The sequence below is a fragment of the Sander vitreus genome, chromosome 20 (assembly GCF_031162955.1).
Source record: "Sander vitreus isolate 19-12246 chromosome 20, sanVit1, whole genome shotgun sequence".
NCBI lineage: Eukaryota > Metazoa > Chordata > Actinopteri > Perciformes > Percidae > Sander > Sander vitreus.
This window is the reverse complement of record NC_135874.1, coordinates 25,803,620-25,820,945: the sequence shown is the minus strand read 5'-3', so window position 1 is coordinate 25,820,945 and position 17,326 is coordinate 25,803,620. Positions and strand designations below refer to the sequence as shown.

Below are 17,326 nucleotides of genomic sequence, written 5' to 3'. Positions count from 1 at the left end.
GCCCAAACAGCTGACGAGTTCACATGACGCTTCAGAGGAAAGGACGTCTCATCAGACTAAAAACACATTTCCTTGTTTCCTCTTTCCTCGCATGATTTCCTTGCATCTCTCCCGTGCTTCTTCGGTGCGACGGACCAAGACGCGAGGAAGGGAAGCAAGTGAAGGAAACGAGCATGTAATTTAAGAACCTGGGACGTACCCCAGTTCAATCTCAGGGTTTCCTGGATGAACGACATGTTTCCTCGGAACGTTGTGCAACGGGCTTTGAGTTATGTTTTTTCTCCTTTGGTGGGTGTGTCTCTTGTTTCGTGGCTGTAGCACAGGCGATACCCAATCAGCAGAGACGTGTCTGTAAACTTGTGGTATTAAAAAGGCAGAGCGCTTGCGCACACAACAGGGTGTTCAACGCACTCCCGTTTCAGTTTCAAAAAACGTTGCTACGTTTTGTCGGGGCTGAATGGGGCCCTGGTGTCAACAGACAGAAGGACTTGACAAAGTCCCGCCTTCGCTGCCCAGCTTTCAGTTGGCCATTGGCTGCATTCGGCCATTGGGTGTAGCTCACGATGAAGCAGACGCTGGTTGTGTAATCCAATGATCCTGGTGTGACCTCTGGCATCTGGCCTCAGCGACCTAAGCCGCAGCTTCTGAAGGGAAAATCAAATCAATGCTCCATTGACTCTGTCAGAGCGGGATGGAAACCTAATTAAAGGCCCTGCAGGCACAGCTGGTCATTTTGTGCAGCCAAGCACCAGGACTCTCAAATCAAGCCAGTAATATATGTACTATTGCTTCACTCTGTGACAGAGGGAGGGGGTCTGTGGGCCTCCCTGACCATCAGGTCAGCATTCAATATGTCAAAAACCTCATACTGACATACAGTACAGCAGTGCATTCTGGTCTAAATTACATTGGCGACTCAGCACACCATGCACAGCTGAACTAATGCGTACACTGTAGAAAAGCCTACAGAATTGATTAACAATGCTCTAACAGACATTTACAATTTACAGATGAATAAAAAATCAATCTTTAACTTTGAGGGGAAGGGAAAATATATATATATATATTCCCAGAATTTTCCACAAATTTTCCGCAGATTTTTAACAAATAAAAAAAATAAAACTCTGAATGTTAACATATCTCCACCCGAAGCAGAAAAACAGTCCGCTACATTCTGCGGATTTTCATCCTGGATCACCGCTGAAAACTGTAAAAAGATTGTTTGGTGTTTTGTGTTTGGGCCTGCTAATAAGTCCATCACTACAAGTGCCACCTTTCACATTACACATGACCAGTTGTTAATATAAAAACATTGACTGATGCAGCTTTAACTACAGTATAATAAATTCAAATGATGCCCAAAGTATTCCTAATACCTAATTTCTTCACTGTTTTACATTAAGACTTTTACAATGTTGACTCTTGATAAAATTGACACAACAGGAATGCCAGGCAGTCATATCCCCACATCCCAAATTAAAATCTGTGTGCTTGACATTAAAAGCAGGTAGAACATGATCCATTACACCACACTATACACATTAGAGATGTTAAGGCTACCCTGTTAGGTCAGTTACAGCTTTACATTGAGGGCCATAGAGTTTGTGAAAGACCAGCCATAAAGAAATATCAATATTATATAGCAATATTAAATATTAATATAGGCCAATATTGATGGTACTGGTTAGAGTTGGCACCGCTGGTGTGGGAGAAGGGAGAGGGGTGAGGGCATTGTCCCGTCGGGAGGCGATCGATGCTCACATCCTGTGAACCCTGCATGTAACACAGGGGGAGAGCACTCCCAACGTACAGTCCACAGAAAGACAAAGACAGAGCGGAGCGGAGGGATGTGGACTGGAGTTTGGGACTGGCACAAGAGGATCACCAAACACCTCCATGGGGTAGCCATACAGACACAATCAATTCCTAGGATGGCTATATTTACACATGATGACGTGCATCAAGAGGCAAAGAGTGAACCCATACCAATGATATGTAAGTGCTGCTGAAATGGTTGATTCTTTGTGTGCAACACATTGGTCCAGGATTGACTCATTTAAAGGGTTTTATCAGATGGCCTAAAGGTAAAGGTGTTTGGTGTTTTAAGCTCCCAACGTCGTCTTCCAGGCAGGGTTAGGGTTAAGGTTAGGGTTAGGTGCCTTGAAGTCGACCGTCGCAGCGCTGCCTTCAAGTCAACGTTGGGGGCTTAAAACACCATCGAGCAAAGGTTTGTTTTTTATCTTTATTGTAAAAAGAAGGTAAGGCTGAATTACTCATCTTTTAACAGAAACGCAGACTATGTTTGGTGAATTTTATTTGCTGACTTATAGAAGGAAAATAAACACCATGAAATAGAACGTGAATGTTATTTATTTATTTTTTAAGATTATATTTTTTAGGCCTTTATTGACAGGACAGCTGAAGAAATTAAAGGGGAGAGAGATGGGGGAATGACATGTAGCAAAGGGCTGCAGGTCAGAGTCAAACCCCGGGGCCGCTGCGTCGAAGAGTAAACCTCTATATATGGGCGCCCGCTCTACCAACTGAGCTATCCGGGCACTCATTTGTATATTATGTTATTATGTTACATTATTATTTTCTATAGCACTGCACAGCTTAATTTCATTTTGTGTGAAGGCTTCTGTATCCACATGGGTTGGCTGGTGATTGCACACTAACAATAAGTGGCTGGTATTCAAGGACATATTCGACAACGCTCCAATGATTATATGATTGTACCACCACTATTTCGAGCACATGTTGAAACATTGTGGTTTGGCACTTTTTTTCAAGTCCTTAAAATCAATGGAGTCATGAATGATGAAGTCATCTTCTTTTTTAACAAGTGCCTCTGAACCCCAGACTGTTGTGATGATGTCATCCAGAGACGACTTGAGCTGAACCATTGACTGAATAATGAAACAAATGCGAGAGCTCTACAACAGCCATGATGATGTGCTGGAGTAGAGTATAAGCTGATGTGCTGGAGTAGAGTATAAGCCATTAATGCAAATTCAACTTTTTTGATTGGCTATCTTACACAAAAGCCCAAAAACATAACCAATAATTCACTTCCTCATGAAGTCTCATCTAATGACACTTTCTTAAGAGTCTTTATTTTCTAGTTTAGGGCGATATTTGTCTCATTTTTTTCTATTTTATTCCAAAACACTGTACATATAAATTGCGGGATTTCCCTGTTAAAGAGAGTACATACATAGCAACACTTTGGTTGTAATGAAGTTACGTCACAATGCCAGACCACAGCTGGACTCTCTTCTTCTCTTGGTCCAACCAGCTGTTTGCTCGGGACAGGGCTTGTTTTTACGTTGGCTGTACAAAACACGATTGATCTCAGGGGTGGAGCGGGGGGTGGCTTGTGGGGCTCCAGCCCCGATTGTTTTAGGCCAACTTTATTTTTGTCTTTCAGAAGATGTAGCGTGCTCCGTTTTATCATATGACACTAAGTAACGCTTCCACAGTTAGGCTAAATTGAAAAATTGGCATGACCATTTTTAAAGGTTTCCCTTGATCTCCTACCTTCATATATCTGAATGAAAATGGCTTCTATGGGTACCCACGAGTCTCCCCTTTACAGACGGCACACTTTATGATAATCAAATGCAGTTTTTACTTGGCATCTATCATGTTTTTCACAAATGGTTTACAGATGTTTTTAAATTGCTTGAAAAATAGTGCAAATAGCTGCTGCCATAAATGGGAAAATAAAATGTCCCAGAGGGAGCATGCCCCCCCCCTAGGTTTGGGGTGAGCCACTAATGTTTACAACATCTGGCTCCGCCCCTGATTGATCTCCTTCAGTCAGACATCAACATAAACCCTGCCACACATGATTGGACGAGTAGACAGTGGTCCCTGTAATTCTTTTAAACTGGAAAAACAAAGCAACTAGCCATGTAAATAAGTTTAAATTATATATATATATATATATATATATATATATATATATATATATATATATATATATATATATATGTCTCATTGGAACTGTTGTTTGTGATGTTTGGAAGTTTTGTGTCCATTTCTAAACACTCCCCTCAGTTTGATGATTGATCCAGTATGTATCTCAATACACTAAGTGTAAATGTATTTTAATTCTGTTGAAATTACATTCACTGGGTGTGCAGTTGTTTACCTATTGGAAAAGCTGTGGGGACAACTGGGAGAAAGTGTTACCCTTGGCGTGGCGCACCGCTCATAATTGTCGCTGAGTGCTGTGCTCAAAGTTCAAATTATTTCAACTTTGACCTTATTGCCGATGACCTTTCATGGTGCAAACAAAGCCAGAGGCGACGATGACTTATACCTGCGCTGCACTTTGCCTCTGTTGCTGAATATGCTCTGCGCCCTACCTTGTCGGTTTACCTCTGATCATGTATAGGTGGTTTTGTGGTAACATTGTACTCACCAAAGTAATGCCTCTTGGATCTTGGAATGCTACGACATTTCTGAAATTTTGGGCACAATGTCAACAAACACGTTCAGAGAGGTTGTAAACAAACCCCCAGTTTAGCAAAACTATTTTTGCAATAGAAAATGTGTGCAAACGGTAAAATTGCAATCCCAGCCGTCTGTTGTAAACATCCACAACAGCTTCCCCCGATAGCTTGTTTTTCCCACTGCCCACTGCAGCGATCGTGCTTAATACTGGACCAATTTCAAAGATTGTTGTTCCTATCAGTCACTTAGACACAAAAACATAGGATAATAGGGTTAAAATAAAATAGCTTTACCTTTTAAATCTTTTCACATGCTCCTTGTTGCATAAAGGATCCAGTTTAAATTTCTCACACTTACGTACAGAGCATGTGGGGAAGCTATTTCACCCATATTCCTCAGCTCGCTCTCTAACGTTGGGTAACTCATATGCACCAGGTCTGCATTTTATGTAACATTTCATGTAATGTATTTTGTTCTTAGTTTTTGATTTATTTCTTGTATGTTGTCTAATGCTCTTTGTAAAGCATTTTGTGACTTATGAAAAACGCTACACAAATAATTTTACTTAGTCATTTACAACTGGTGACGGCCAAATGAAGCTTCACAAACCGGCTCAAAGCATGTGACAAAGAGGGGAGACCAGACAGATTAAAGTGCAATAACATTTTTATTATCAAGCAAACATGATAACTATTAACAAAAAACATGAAATGTGTTGGGCATCAATGGTGAGTTGAGTGCATGGATGAAGGAAGAATGTGTGGATGTATGGTGACTGCAACAAAAGTGGCAAAACGAACCTAAACCAGGAGATATGGAGCCTAGGAGAGAGAAGCCAGAGACACGGACAATGAGACGTGACTGGTATATGTAGACTTGGTTGAGGCCTCGATTGAGGCCTACACATACCCATTAGCTAATTAACTCTCCCAAACTGCCAGCTCCTGCAGGAAGACCAGAGAAGCCAACAGCAGGCAGAAAAGGGAGGGGTCGTAACAATGAAGCTTCGAGAACCATTTCTTTATTTTCTGAAACCACTAGATGGAGTTCTCTGTTCAACAAAGTGCTGAAATCACACTGAATTGCAATTCCTTGAGCCTTTTTCTTTAAAGCTATAGTGACCAACTGTTTCATATTAATGGAAGTAAGTTACATTCAAGCCATTGCCAAATGACTTGATACAAATCAGCTTCACAAATGCTATGTTTACAAAATGGTGTGCCCGGCGACTTTTGTGCACAAAAGCTAAAGAGAAGATAATTACCTCTTCTGAAGAGTCCATCATGTTTTTTTTGGCTTGCGCCATGTTAATTTGTCATGGGGGCGACAGAAACTACGCACTATAACTTTAAACCAAGAGTACCATCTAATGGGCTCAAAAATTTAAAAATAAAATTATTCATGAAGCTTACTGAGGCTTTATTTGGGCATTACTATTCACAACCCAACTGTCTAGTTGAATTTACAGTGGTTGTGCTAACTGTGTGTGTGTTTTTCTGTGTAAAGAGGTATTATAAGTAACACGTTTGGTTTTACCCTCAAAGGAAGCACTAGCCAATAAGGCTTTCTTGCCTTCTTGGATGTATTTAAGTGAGGTTACCATGTCCCAGATCTCAGTAATCCCTTTAGTAAGTACAATGTTTTGTAACCAATAGAGCTGATGGCCCAAGCTGCAAAACTAAAACCTGTAAACTCTGACTTTTCTTTTTCAATTCATAGCAAAAACTTACCTAATATGTAGTCCGGCTTTGTGAGGCTAATGTGTGGTATGTGCATGCTGTGTCTCCACAGTTTGAGGACATGTGGCAGTGAAGTGGTGAGAAGCTGACCATGGGTGACTGGAACCTGCTGGGCAGCATCCTAGAAGAGGTCCACATTCATTCCACTATCGTGGGCAAGATCTGGCTTACCATACTCTTTATATTCCGCATGCTGATCCTGGGTGCAGCTGCTGAGGGCGTATGGGACGACGAGCAGTCCGAGTTTGTCTGCAACACTGACCAGCCAGGCTGCAAGTCGGTCTGCTACGACCGTGCATTCCCCATCTCCCTTATTCGCTACTGGGTCCTACAAGTCATCTTTGTCTCTGCGCCCTCGCTGGTCTACATGGGCCATGCCCTCTACTGCATCCAAGCACTGGACAAGGAGCGCCACCGCAGACGGGCCCAGCTCAGGGAGGAGCTGGACGAGGTTGAGTCGGCTTTGGACGAACATAAACGCATGGAGAAGGAGCTAAAGAGGCTGGAAGAGCAAAAAAAGGTGAAGAAGGCTCCTCTCAGAGGCTCTCTGTTGAGAACCTACATCATCCATATCCTTACACGCTCTGTGGTGGAGGTCTGCTTCATCCTGGGCCAATATACACTCTATGGCGTCCAACTGGAGCCACTCTATAGGTGTGAGAGGATGCCATGCCCCAACAGTGTAGACTGTTACATCTCCAGGCCCACAGAAAAGACCATTTTCATGGTCTTCATGATCGTCATTGCTGGTGTGTCACTTTTCCTCAATGTTCTGGAAATATCCCACCTGGGCATCAGGAAAATCAAACAGACACTGTATGGAGAGAGGTACGCGGAAGACGACAGTTTGATTTACAAGTCCAAGAAGAAGGCGTCCTTTCCACACCTTTGTGTAATGAGTAATGTATCACCTCACAATGGGCCTTTGACTCAGACCTTCAAAGTGATTCCAGAGGCGGACATGAAGCCTCTTTATTACAACACTGGGCTCAAAGCCAACCAGGATGCATCGAGACACAACAGCTTGGCTTATGTGGGACACAGTCAGACCAGCTATATCTGTCCCCAACCTAGGATGCCACCCAGGTCTGGCCAGAACTGTGCAATTCAAGCTCCACAAACCCATGAAGGTCCAGAGGTCCACACAGCTAAGGTGGACCACCATCCAGCCTGGGCTTCTGCTGCGTCCATTGCGGAGGGAAATGCAACAAGCCCTCATGAGGATCCCCGTGAGGGAGAACACTCTCACCCGAGCCATTTGGAAGCTCTGCTTTGCGCTAGCATCTTAAGGCCCAGCGCTATCAGAGACCTGGATGAAGATGAGCGTAGGGAGTCAATGGGAAGCCAAGCAATGATCCTTAACCCCAGGAAGACCAGCTTCATGACCAGGCCACCATCTGAGAGCTACTCCTCCATCAGCGGCTCCACAAGCCCTTCCTTACATACCTCAGAGGAGTCGGATGAACTATGCTCCCTGCAGGGAGACATGCCCATGATGCCGCCTGCCGGAGGCCGAAGAATGTCAATGGCAAGTAAAGAGCAGCGATTGTCTCATGTGTATGGATCACATTTCACACTAGTGCGGAACACCGAAGGCAAAGTTATTGAAAACAGAGTGCACCTGACAATCTGGGAGCAGTTTATGCCTCACATGGGTGTTGTCTGCCCAAGGTCTCATCAAAGGTCATCAAAGTTAAATTGAACACTTTGGTTGCCTAAAAATGCCATGTTCAGCGTTCTGCCAACCAGCCTAGCTAGCTAGTGGTAGCGTTAGCTGGTAACTTATTTTTTATTTATTAATTTTATTTGTTAGGGACCATGTACCATTTTTAACATAAATGTTGCCATTTGATGCATTGTACCAGAGTTAGCCTTAGGCTGATTTTCTTAAGATAAGTCTGTCGATTCTCAACAAGCTCTGTGTTCTGCAGTACATGCAAATGAATGGCGCCAGTAACCAGAGGTCCACATTTACTCGCCAGTAAAACTCCGCTGGATGACTTTCTCTCTTTAGCGTTTACCTTAACGGAGCGCCATTGAAACCATACACAAAACTGGCTTAGACACGTCGTCCTCCCCATCTCCGCCCTTTTGGCCAAATATGATCACTTCTGGCTACCAAAATACCAAGATGGCGACGGCCAAAATGCAAACTGCTGGCTTCAAAACGGCAGTCCACAAACCAATGGGTGAAATCACAGATACTATGTCCATTATGTTTTACAGTTTATGGTAACAAACTTACTTATTTTATTCCAAACTGCGATCTTTTCCAAAAACCTAACCAGTTTTGTTGCGTAAACCTAGCCAAACTGTGATTTCATTTAATGTCAACCACTTGTTAAAAACTGTGACCATCACCTTTAGGTATGAGGACTTGTTGATCTCCTGCCACCGGTAGGGGAACTAATTTAGGAAACGCTCCTTTGGGTTGTATTAGAGAGGAAGGGACAAATGTTGTTTGGGTTGGAGGACTTGTTGCAACGTTTTTCTTAAATAGACTAATTTTGGAATTAATAGACATCAAGGATTCTTTGTTATTGTTGGTGAAAATATTCCTTTCCAGAAATGTCGACTTAAAGAATGTTAGGTGTACTCATTTAAGCAATGACACTGAACAGGTACTAAAAAGATACTTGCTTCACTACATACCAGGCATGCAATGTTTGTTTTACGTAGTGATGGCCTAAATGAGCCCACTACATGGCACTCTCTGTTCAACAAAGGGTGGAAGGCACACTGAATTGCCATTCCTTGAGCCTTTTTCTTTCAACCAAGACTGCCATCTAGTGGGCTCAGAAAATAAAGAAAATGGTTCACGAAGCTTCATGAGGCTTCATTTTGCCATCACTACTTTTATGTCCAGCACCAGCTACAGTCTAAGTCAAAGCTGTCCTCTTGTCTTTTTTCAGAGCATGTTTCTGGATATCTCCTCTATCATGAAGAAGTGAAGCGATGAGGCTTGCAGCATGGTCGTAGGAGCTGTGTTCCACAAACTTGATCAGTGATCCAGCCATCAACATTGATTCACCACTAAATTCACATGGGGCCAAAACCAGTGAAGCAGTCAGCCATGATGAGGCAGCGGACTCAGTGCCAAAGCCTGAGACGAAGCATGTTTTGGAATTGAAGCACCTTAGGACGTCTACATGTGGGTACTAACAGGAAAGGATAGTATCTATCTATTTTTTTTTTTTTTTTTTTGGACATCTTTCCAATGTACATTTTTTACATTGTGCAGAAACAACACAATGGATTATGGAGCAAACCCCTCAGAGAATCTGTTTGCTTCTGTAACATGGACATTATGACCTTAAAATACTTTTTCTAAGTTGAAGACTTGATTAGAATCTGTGTGTATCTGTTTATAGTCATCTATATACAGTCATTTCATGAGAAATTATGATACTTTATATTGTATTCAGATTAAATGCTTCTTAACAAAACGGCAATCATTTTGTCAACAGATATTTAATCAAAATACACACACCAACACCACACCGTAGATTTCTCATGCTTTTTGTTTTATTTCTCAAGAAAAAAATGCCTAGACAAAATGCTGTTTTTTTCTTTGAAACCCTTTTCATATAAAATAAACAAAACGTGACATGTTGCACAAAGATTTACAAAGAAACCTAATCATAACACAGGTCATTTGAACATTCGAAGATAAAAATGGAAATTAAAAAAAATGCTCAATCTGCATATAACAGTCATGTTGCAGGTACTCAAAAAAAAAAGAACACGTAAAAAATGGCTCACCAAAATCTACAAATACAATGAAGTAACCACTGTAAAAAGTTAGAAACAACGCCACAGAAACTGTCTACATGTCTATCGTACAGTCTTACCCATAAGAAGAGGTATGCTGAATTATCCAGGTAGATAAGTGCAGTTCAACTGAGTTTTAAAAAAACCTCAAAAATTACAATCTGAGATTCAAGTGGCCTTTACGCATTCTGTAAACAGATTGGATTCAAGATTGGATAAGTACTTCCTTTAGTCTGCCACCATGTACTATGATTTTTTTTATAAAGCATTTGATTCAAACCACTTAAAGGAAAACTCTTCCCTGATAACCACTACTCATGGTTTAATAACTGGTGTGCCGAATTTAGAGCTGCATTCAGAGATGTTGGAAAGTTGGAAACTTAAGCATCCTATGAAGAAAAATGCAGTTACAGTTATTCAATTGACTAGTCCAAGTAGTTCAGTCTAGTGATGGCCATATGAAGCCTCAGGAAGCTTCATGAATCATTTATTTTATTATTTTCTGAGCCCATTGGATGGTGATCTTGGTTTAAAGAAAAAGATTTAAGGAATGACAATTCAGTGTGCTTTCAACCCTTTGTTGAACAGAGAGCGGCATCTAGTGGGCTCAGAAAATAAAGAAAATGGTTCATGAAGCTTCGTTTGGCCATCTCTAGTTCAGTCCCACATTTGTTTCCCTCTAGTCGACTAAATGAACACGCCTCCAACATGTCGCCCAGGCAGCGTTTGCTTTTCATTTCTTTCAGTACAGTTGCAGATACTTGAAATTTGCTGGTGTTAGCTAATCTGTCACAGTAAACATGTCAGCGTTTACAGCTATCAAAGCTTTTTTTATGATTTTGTGATGCAGTTGTAAGTGCACATTGACTTAGAACTTCTGAACTGCATTGGCGCACAACAATAAATTATATAATATATATATAATATATAATTTGCCATTATATATATATATATATATATATATATATATAATGGCAAATTCCAAGTCTCCGCAAGTTCTTTTTCGTACCGTACTGAAATGAAGTGAAACCACACCCGAACATAGTTCAGATCCAGAGTGTGCTTTATGGTCGGGAGTAATAGTACTAGAAAGTACGTGGAATTTACAGTCAAAGGGCTATACAAGACAAAAATAAATCATTGGTATGTTCCTGTAAATTCTGTTATCACCATTTCTTTAGCACCAGTGTTACAGATGCTCCGTGCTAACTAGTCAAGTAATACTGCTCGACGCAAATGTTGTATGCAATGGAAAAGGATAAGGGCCACCGAGTTCTGAGATTAAATAATTAATAGATCATCATTTAAATATTATTGTCAGACTTCTGATTTGTTCCTAAATACATTTAGGAACATCTTTTTCTCAAACTGCTGACTTTTTCTCTAAAAGTAGTCACTATTCCTCAGATTTCTAAATGTTTTGCTCTAATCATCTTCCATACTTCAGGAATATTGTGCAGTGTCTATGTTCCACCTCGTCAGGGTTGGAGCAATTAGATTCTTCACATCTCTGAAGTGCAGCTTTTAATTAATCAAGTAATTACATCAAGTACATTTTTATATTTTAAACAGTTGTTCCTCTATTATGGGATACCTACGAGAGCATATGGAGACCCACAGTTGTCAATATTAAATAAATAAACACGATGTTATGTAACTAATCATATCAATATATAAACACAAATATATAATGTAGCCACTAAATTGTAAAATAATCCACATACGTTTTAAAACTTAACTGCTCATGAAATGTTATTTCCTTTCACAATAATTTATTACACGTCTTTTTTTGTTTTATTTGACGCAATGTTTTAAAAATGTGGGTTTCATGGTTATATTACATATTCTCTCTGTATTTATTGATATGATTATGTATTTATTTATATTGAACAGTTTGGTTCTCCATACTTTCAAAGGGGGGGGGATGTACCTTGTTGATTTAACTATTTGTCACAAAAGGGAGCTTTATGAATATCCATATCCATTCATCCATCCATTACCCTCATAGGGTCAGCGCCGATCCCAGCTGCCATAGGGCAAGAGGCGGGGTACACCTGGACATCACAGGGCTGACACACACAGAGATAGACAACCATTCACGCTCACATTCACACCTACGGGCCACTTAAGAGTCACCGATTAACCTAACCTGCGTGTCTTCGGACTGGACTGCTTTATGAATAGTGAAACATAAAGTCTAAAATAAAAAGGGGTCAGAAGTGGCAACGTCCTTGTTTTGTGATGCTGTTGCAATGCAGTTTCTTAAAGCTGCAGTGCAGTTTCCATTGAATCAAATCCTTTGTTCCCTTGCTGGATAGTTTGGCCTCTGTAACCTCTAAGGCAAGACATTGTAGCTGCACTTGTCATATGCGTATTTCTTACAAATTCATCAACACTTTTAACTTATGTAAATAAAAAAAGGAGCTTTATCAGCGCTTCTATTGAACTTAATTGTCAGGTCTTAATTATAGGCCTATCTTTACAAAACAAGAAGGTAATAAATACACAGAATTGTAAACATACACCCCTTTAAGGTAAAATATTAAACTTAAGTAAGTACATGTGTGACTTGTAAATGAAGACTTTTTTTCATGAAATTGGCAACAATTAAAAAAAAAAACCACAACCATTAACAAATTAACTCTAAGTAAAGGGTAGCAACCTACATTTTACATCTATGCACCCGACCCGACCCCTAACAACAAGAGTCCAAATAAATAAATTAACACGTTCACATTGAGGAATTAAAGTCTACGAAAATCAGCTGAGCAGTGTTCTTCAGTGTACTCATTCTAACGAGATTATCATTGGCTAACAGAGATATCATCGGTGGGATCAGTTCACTCAAACAGAAGATTTGTTTTCATTTTTTAATTTTAGCTCATTCTAGTCTGTTATAGCTAGTATGGCCAAGCTGCCATTATTCACTGATCCACGTGGTTTTAATTTTAGAAATTCAAATATTCCACTTATTTTGTTTGACATTTTACAAAATCACACAGGGAAACAGAAACCCTCCATTTGAAGGGCTATTAAAGAGTAACTACCGTTTTTTTCAACCTGGACCCTATTTTCCTATGTTTTTGTGTGTAAGTGACTGATGGGAACAACAATATTTTAAATTGTTCCAGTATTAAGCGTGAACACTGTAACCGGCAGACAGAGCTCGAGCTGCAATGTAACCCTATGGGGCAAATGTGCATCGTCAATTTCGTCCACTTAAAGTGCTTGTTTTGCTACTGACAGCCTCTGATTATTATTCTAAGTGTCTGACAACATTATGGAAAGGATCCATACAGAGATAGGCCTTTAAAACGTCTTTGAGACCTTTCTGTTTAACCAGAAACAGCTCTGAACTTAATTAGTAAGCGTTAATCCCACCAGACAACATATTTTCACATGTGAATCAGTAAACTATGTGTTTATTTCAACCAAAACTAGAGTTGTGATGGTTGGAAAAGTGGAAAGACGACCCAAAATGGCTTTTCATCATTTTATTTTGTTTCTGTCAACTTTGAATGAAGTGTATTTTACGATGCTAAAATTACTGTTTATGTACATGGAGTCTGGTGGGTTCAGCGAATGAAATTTCGCAGATGTTTTTATGTGTAAAAAAAAATAATCTTACTCTTTAACAGAAAGGCCGACCTCCTTAGAAATCCTTTCCATAATGTTGTCAACACTTATATTAATATTTATCTGAGCCTGTCAGTGGCAAAATGAGCACTTTTGTGAAGGTAAGTACAAGCTGGACAATTGTCCTATTAACTTACATTGTAGCTTGTTTTCGCCGCTGCCGACTGCAGCGTTCACGCTTAATACTGGACCAATGTCAAAGATTGTTGTTCCCATCAGTCACTTAGACACAAAAACATAGGAAAATAGGGTTGAAAAAAAAACAGTAGTTACCCTTTTTTTTTTTTAAATCAAGTGCTATGAAATAATGCCAATCGCAGTTTCAAAATCTAGTTTGACCTTCCTGTGTTGAAAGTGATTTCCCCCCCTGACTGTGGTGGACAAAAGAAGCCCAAACACATCCAGTTCTCCAATGGCATGGACAGCAAAGCCAGCAGCAGCGCTCACGCCTGCCACGTGCCTCCCCATCGACTTTTCAACAGCAGATGAATTTGGCATCTCCCCAAATCAATAACCAGTGTGTGTTGTTCAGAGCTTTGAACTTCATACCGTACACTATTAGGGATACTGATTTGTAAGTAGAAATTGATCTTGCTTAGTAGTTTAAACAAGTTCACATATGATGTGTGTGGATTTGAAAATGTACATGTAGGTGTCTCACACCGACATACTGTACCAAATACTTTCAGTAGGGACATTAGTCTTCTGTACAATACAAGAACAGTGCAGCTAAATAGAGAATTAGCATAAGTACAAACACGAAATTTTCACAACCTTTGAGATAATAAATAATGAAATGGGACAGAAAGAGCACTTATGATTTGTTTAAATGACCACACCAGTGTGTTTAAATTTGAGCCCATTTAACATGGATTGCATGCACTTTACATTAATGCCATCCATTTTCAACAGCTGGTTTTTTTGAGTGTTTGCTCTACCTTTCAGGCAGCTAATGGCTCTAAAATAAAAACTAGGATGTTGCTAGGGATAGGAAATCCATCATCACGTCATCATGTATTTCATTTCTTTGTCATTTTAGTTTAGTGTCCCAATGTGTATGTGCAACCTTTTAAAACACTTTATTTACCAGGTCCTGTAGTTCCTTTATAATGAAGACAAAATAAATATTTATCATTTCTGAGTTTCCTGGAGAGGATTTAGAGATCCCTGGGCAAATACACCCAAATGTAGTCATTTATTAGATTGTTTTAAGAAAGAACCAGCAAATGATGTAATTGTCACATAGTTTGGTTTTTCATTTCCAGAGGAATTTTCTTCATAGACCTGCCTAAAATTGTTATAACTGGAGATGAGTTTAAACTTAATAATGTAAATCAATTTGTTGGAAAACGTTTTTATATTTGAGTTTACTTTGGCAAAGAAAGGTTACGCTACCAATGAAGTAAAATGACAAGAAAGTGTTCTAATTGGAGTCTGTCTTCATTTTCCCTATAATTATAATAAATAAAGCTACTAGGAGAGCACTCCAATTTGATAGTTTATTGCCACACATCAGACGTTTCGAGCAGCGCCCTTCCTCAGCGTGTGCACAGGCAATTACAAAAAAAACATGCACACGCTGAGGAAGGGCGCTGCCTGAAACGTCCGATGTGTGGCATTAAACTATCAAAATGGAGTGCTGTCCTAGTAGCTTTATTTGTGATTATTCCCTTTAAAGGCTCTGACACACCAACCCGACGGCCGACCGTCGGCAGAAAAGGCAGTCGGACTGATCAGTCGGCTCCCCGAGGTCCAAAAAGTGCCTCGGAACACACCCAAGCGACGCCGACTTGAGCGTACCTTCTGCGCGTGCGCGAGACGTAATATGTCTCCATAACAGCAGGCGGCGCTAATCTGTATTGTCGCCAAAAAATGAAAACCGGAAATGACGAACGTGTCACGTGTGTCTGGCTTCTCCCGAATTTCAAAGCCGACCATAATGGCGGCTCGTTCGGAATACAAGCCGGTATTTTACGAAAATAGTTCACCGAGACGTGTTTCTGAAAACGTTTTAAGTGAGAAATAGGCCATGCAGTTGCTGAATCTGTCTTCATTTCAGATCAACAAAGTTCAGTTTAAAAGATTTTCGTCAGATTTTGAGAGGTGTTCGTCACGCTCATCCCGCTCGTCATTTCCGGTAAGTGTTTTAACATAAGTGCGCTGATTCGCTAGTCAAGGGCTAGCACTCCACCAATCAGATTGGTCATTGAGTCCGACTGCCCACTGGCCGATTCAACATGTCAAATCGGCCCAAATTAAAGCAAACGGCTCCTCCGACTGATGACGGCATGGAACACACCAAACAGACTCGAGTCACCGACCTCGCCAGACTGTCCGACGGTCGATAATCGGGTTGGTGTCATCGCCTTAAGGATCCAGCACCCAGCCTTCAAAGCTTTCTAAGTATCAACGTCAGTTGAGCGCGTCCAATCCTATTTTTCCCATAATTATTACCAAATTACATAGTCCTTCCCAGGAACGTTCCAGACTCCTTGTTAGGAAATTATTGGGAAACTAGGAACCTGTGAAATAAAGCATCGCCCAGTTTGACAACCACGGATGTAACTTTGACAACAAACAAAAGCAGAAATGATGTAATGATTGAACTTTTCCTGCGTGTTGATTGAGCATAAACCAATTAAATCAAGCGAGAAACACTACAGCGTGCTTTGGAAAATGGTCGGCAGAAATGTAAATTGACACCGGTGTGGTCCTTTAATCTATTTGGACACCCAGTGACTGGCTCGGGCTGTGAGTGCCAGGTGTCACCGTGCGGAGGTGCTGGGCAGTGATTGAACTTTGTAAATGTAGTTCTGTCTCTTTTCGTATGGAAAAAAAAGGCAGAAGAGAATTGTGTAGAAACGTCCGTCTGAGTACAAGAAAAAAAGTACAAGTGAAGTTTGACAAAAGGAACTTTGCATAATGAGAGTTCATTTGACCATTTCATCTAATGTTACATTTTACAAATACACACCTTTGGTTACATTTTACTTTAGAGTCCTGTGTCACTAAACTATTACTAGATCACTAAAAAATGTGAAGTCATATGATAAAAGGGAAGCTGTTAGTTATGTTGTACAGTAATATTGACGCTACCTAGCATAATTTCAGGAGCAGGGACACACCTTAGACACACCTCTTCCGGTATTGCTATAAATACAAACCTAAAGCCCAGTCCAGACCAAAGATTTGCGTCGAGACCAAACCGCTTTACAACGTTGCAGGGAAAAGTTGCAGCGGTCAGAACCGGGCCGTCTCAGCTCGACTCAAACAGCTGATGGTGGCGCCAGCGACTAAGGCTACATTTACAATGCTATGATTTGGTTTAAAAACGAATATCTTTTGCTACATTTACACCTCCCATTCACACTGCTCTGGCGTTTCTGAGCCCCTAAACCGGAGACATTTCAAAACACTTCTAACCCCGTTTTGGTTTAGAATCTGCGGGGTTGTGTTGCAGTCTCAACGGCCGCAAATGGAGACTTTTGGCAACACCGACACTGACGCCAACGGTCCGCTGCCTGATTGGGTCATGGCGTCTCGTTCTCTGAGACTAAGCTACTAACTTTAACATGGCAACTTCCAGCAATGGGCGAAGTATACATGCTGCCTCCTGTTTATGCCCAGTATACGAGAATGTTGATGAGATTTGAGGGGTTCGTTTAAACGGAGATTAGTTCTTCTACTGGAGCTAGGAACACTTGACGTTCACGGAGATC

The 17,326-nt window shown here is 40.7% G+C and overlaps 1 protein-coding gene across 1 annotated transcript; it reads left to right on the top strand.

Annotated features, from left to right (window-relative positions):
- Positions 1-6,291: 6,291 nt before the first annotated feature.
- gja10a (gap junction protein alpha 10 a) lies at positions 6,292-9,159 on the top strand. Its single transcript, XM_078277448.1, has 2 exons — positions 6,292-7,732; positions 9,113-9,159. The coding sequence occupies exons 1-2, from the start codon at positions 6,292-6,294 to the stop codon at positions 9,157-9,159; spliced, it is 1,488 nt and encodes a 495-aa protein (XP_078133574.1).
- The last annotated feature ends 8,167 nt before the right edge of the window (positions 9,160-17,326 follow it).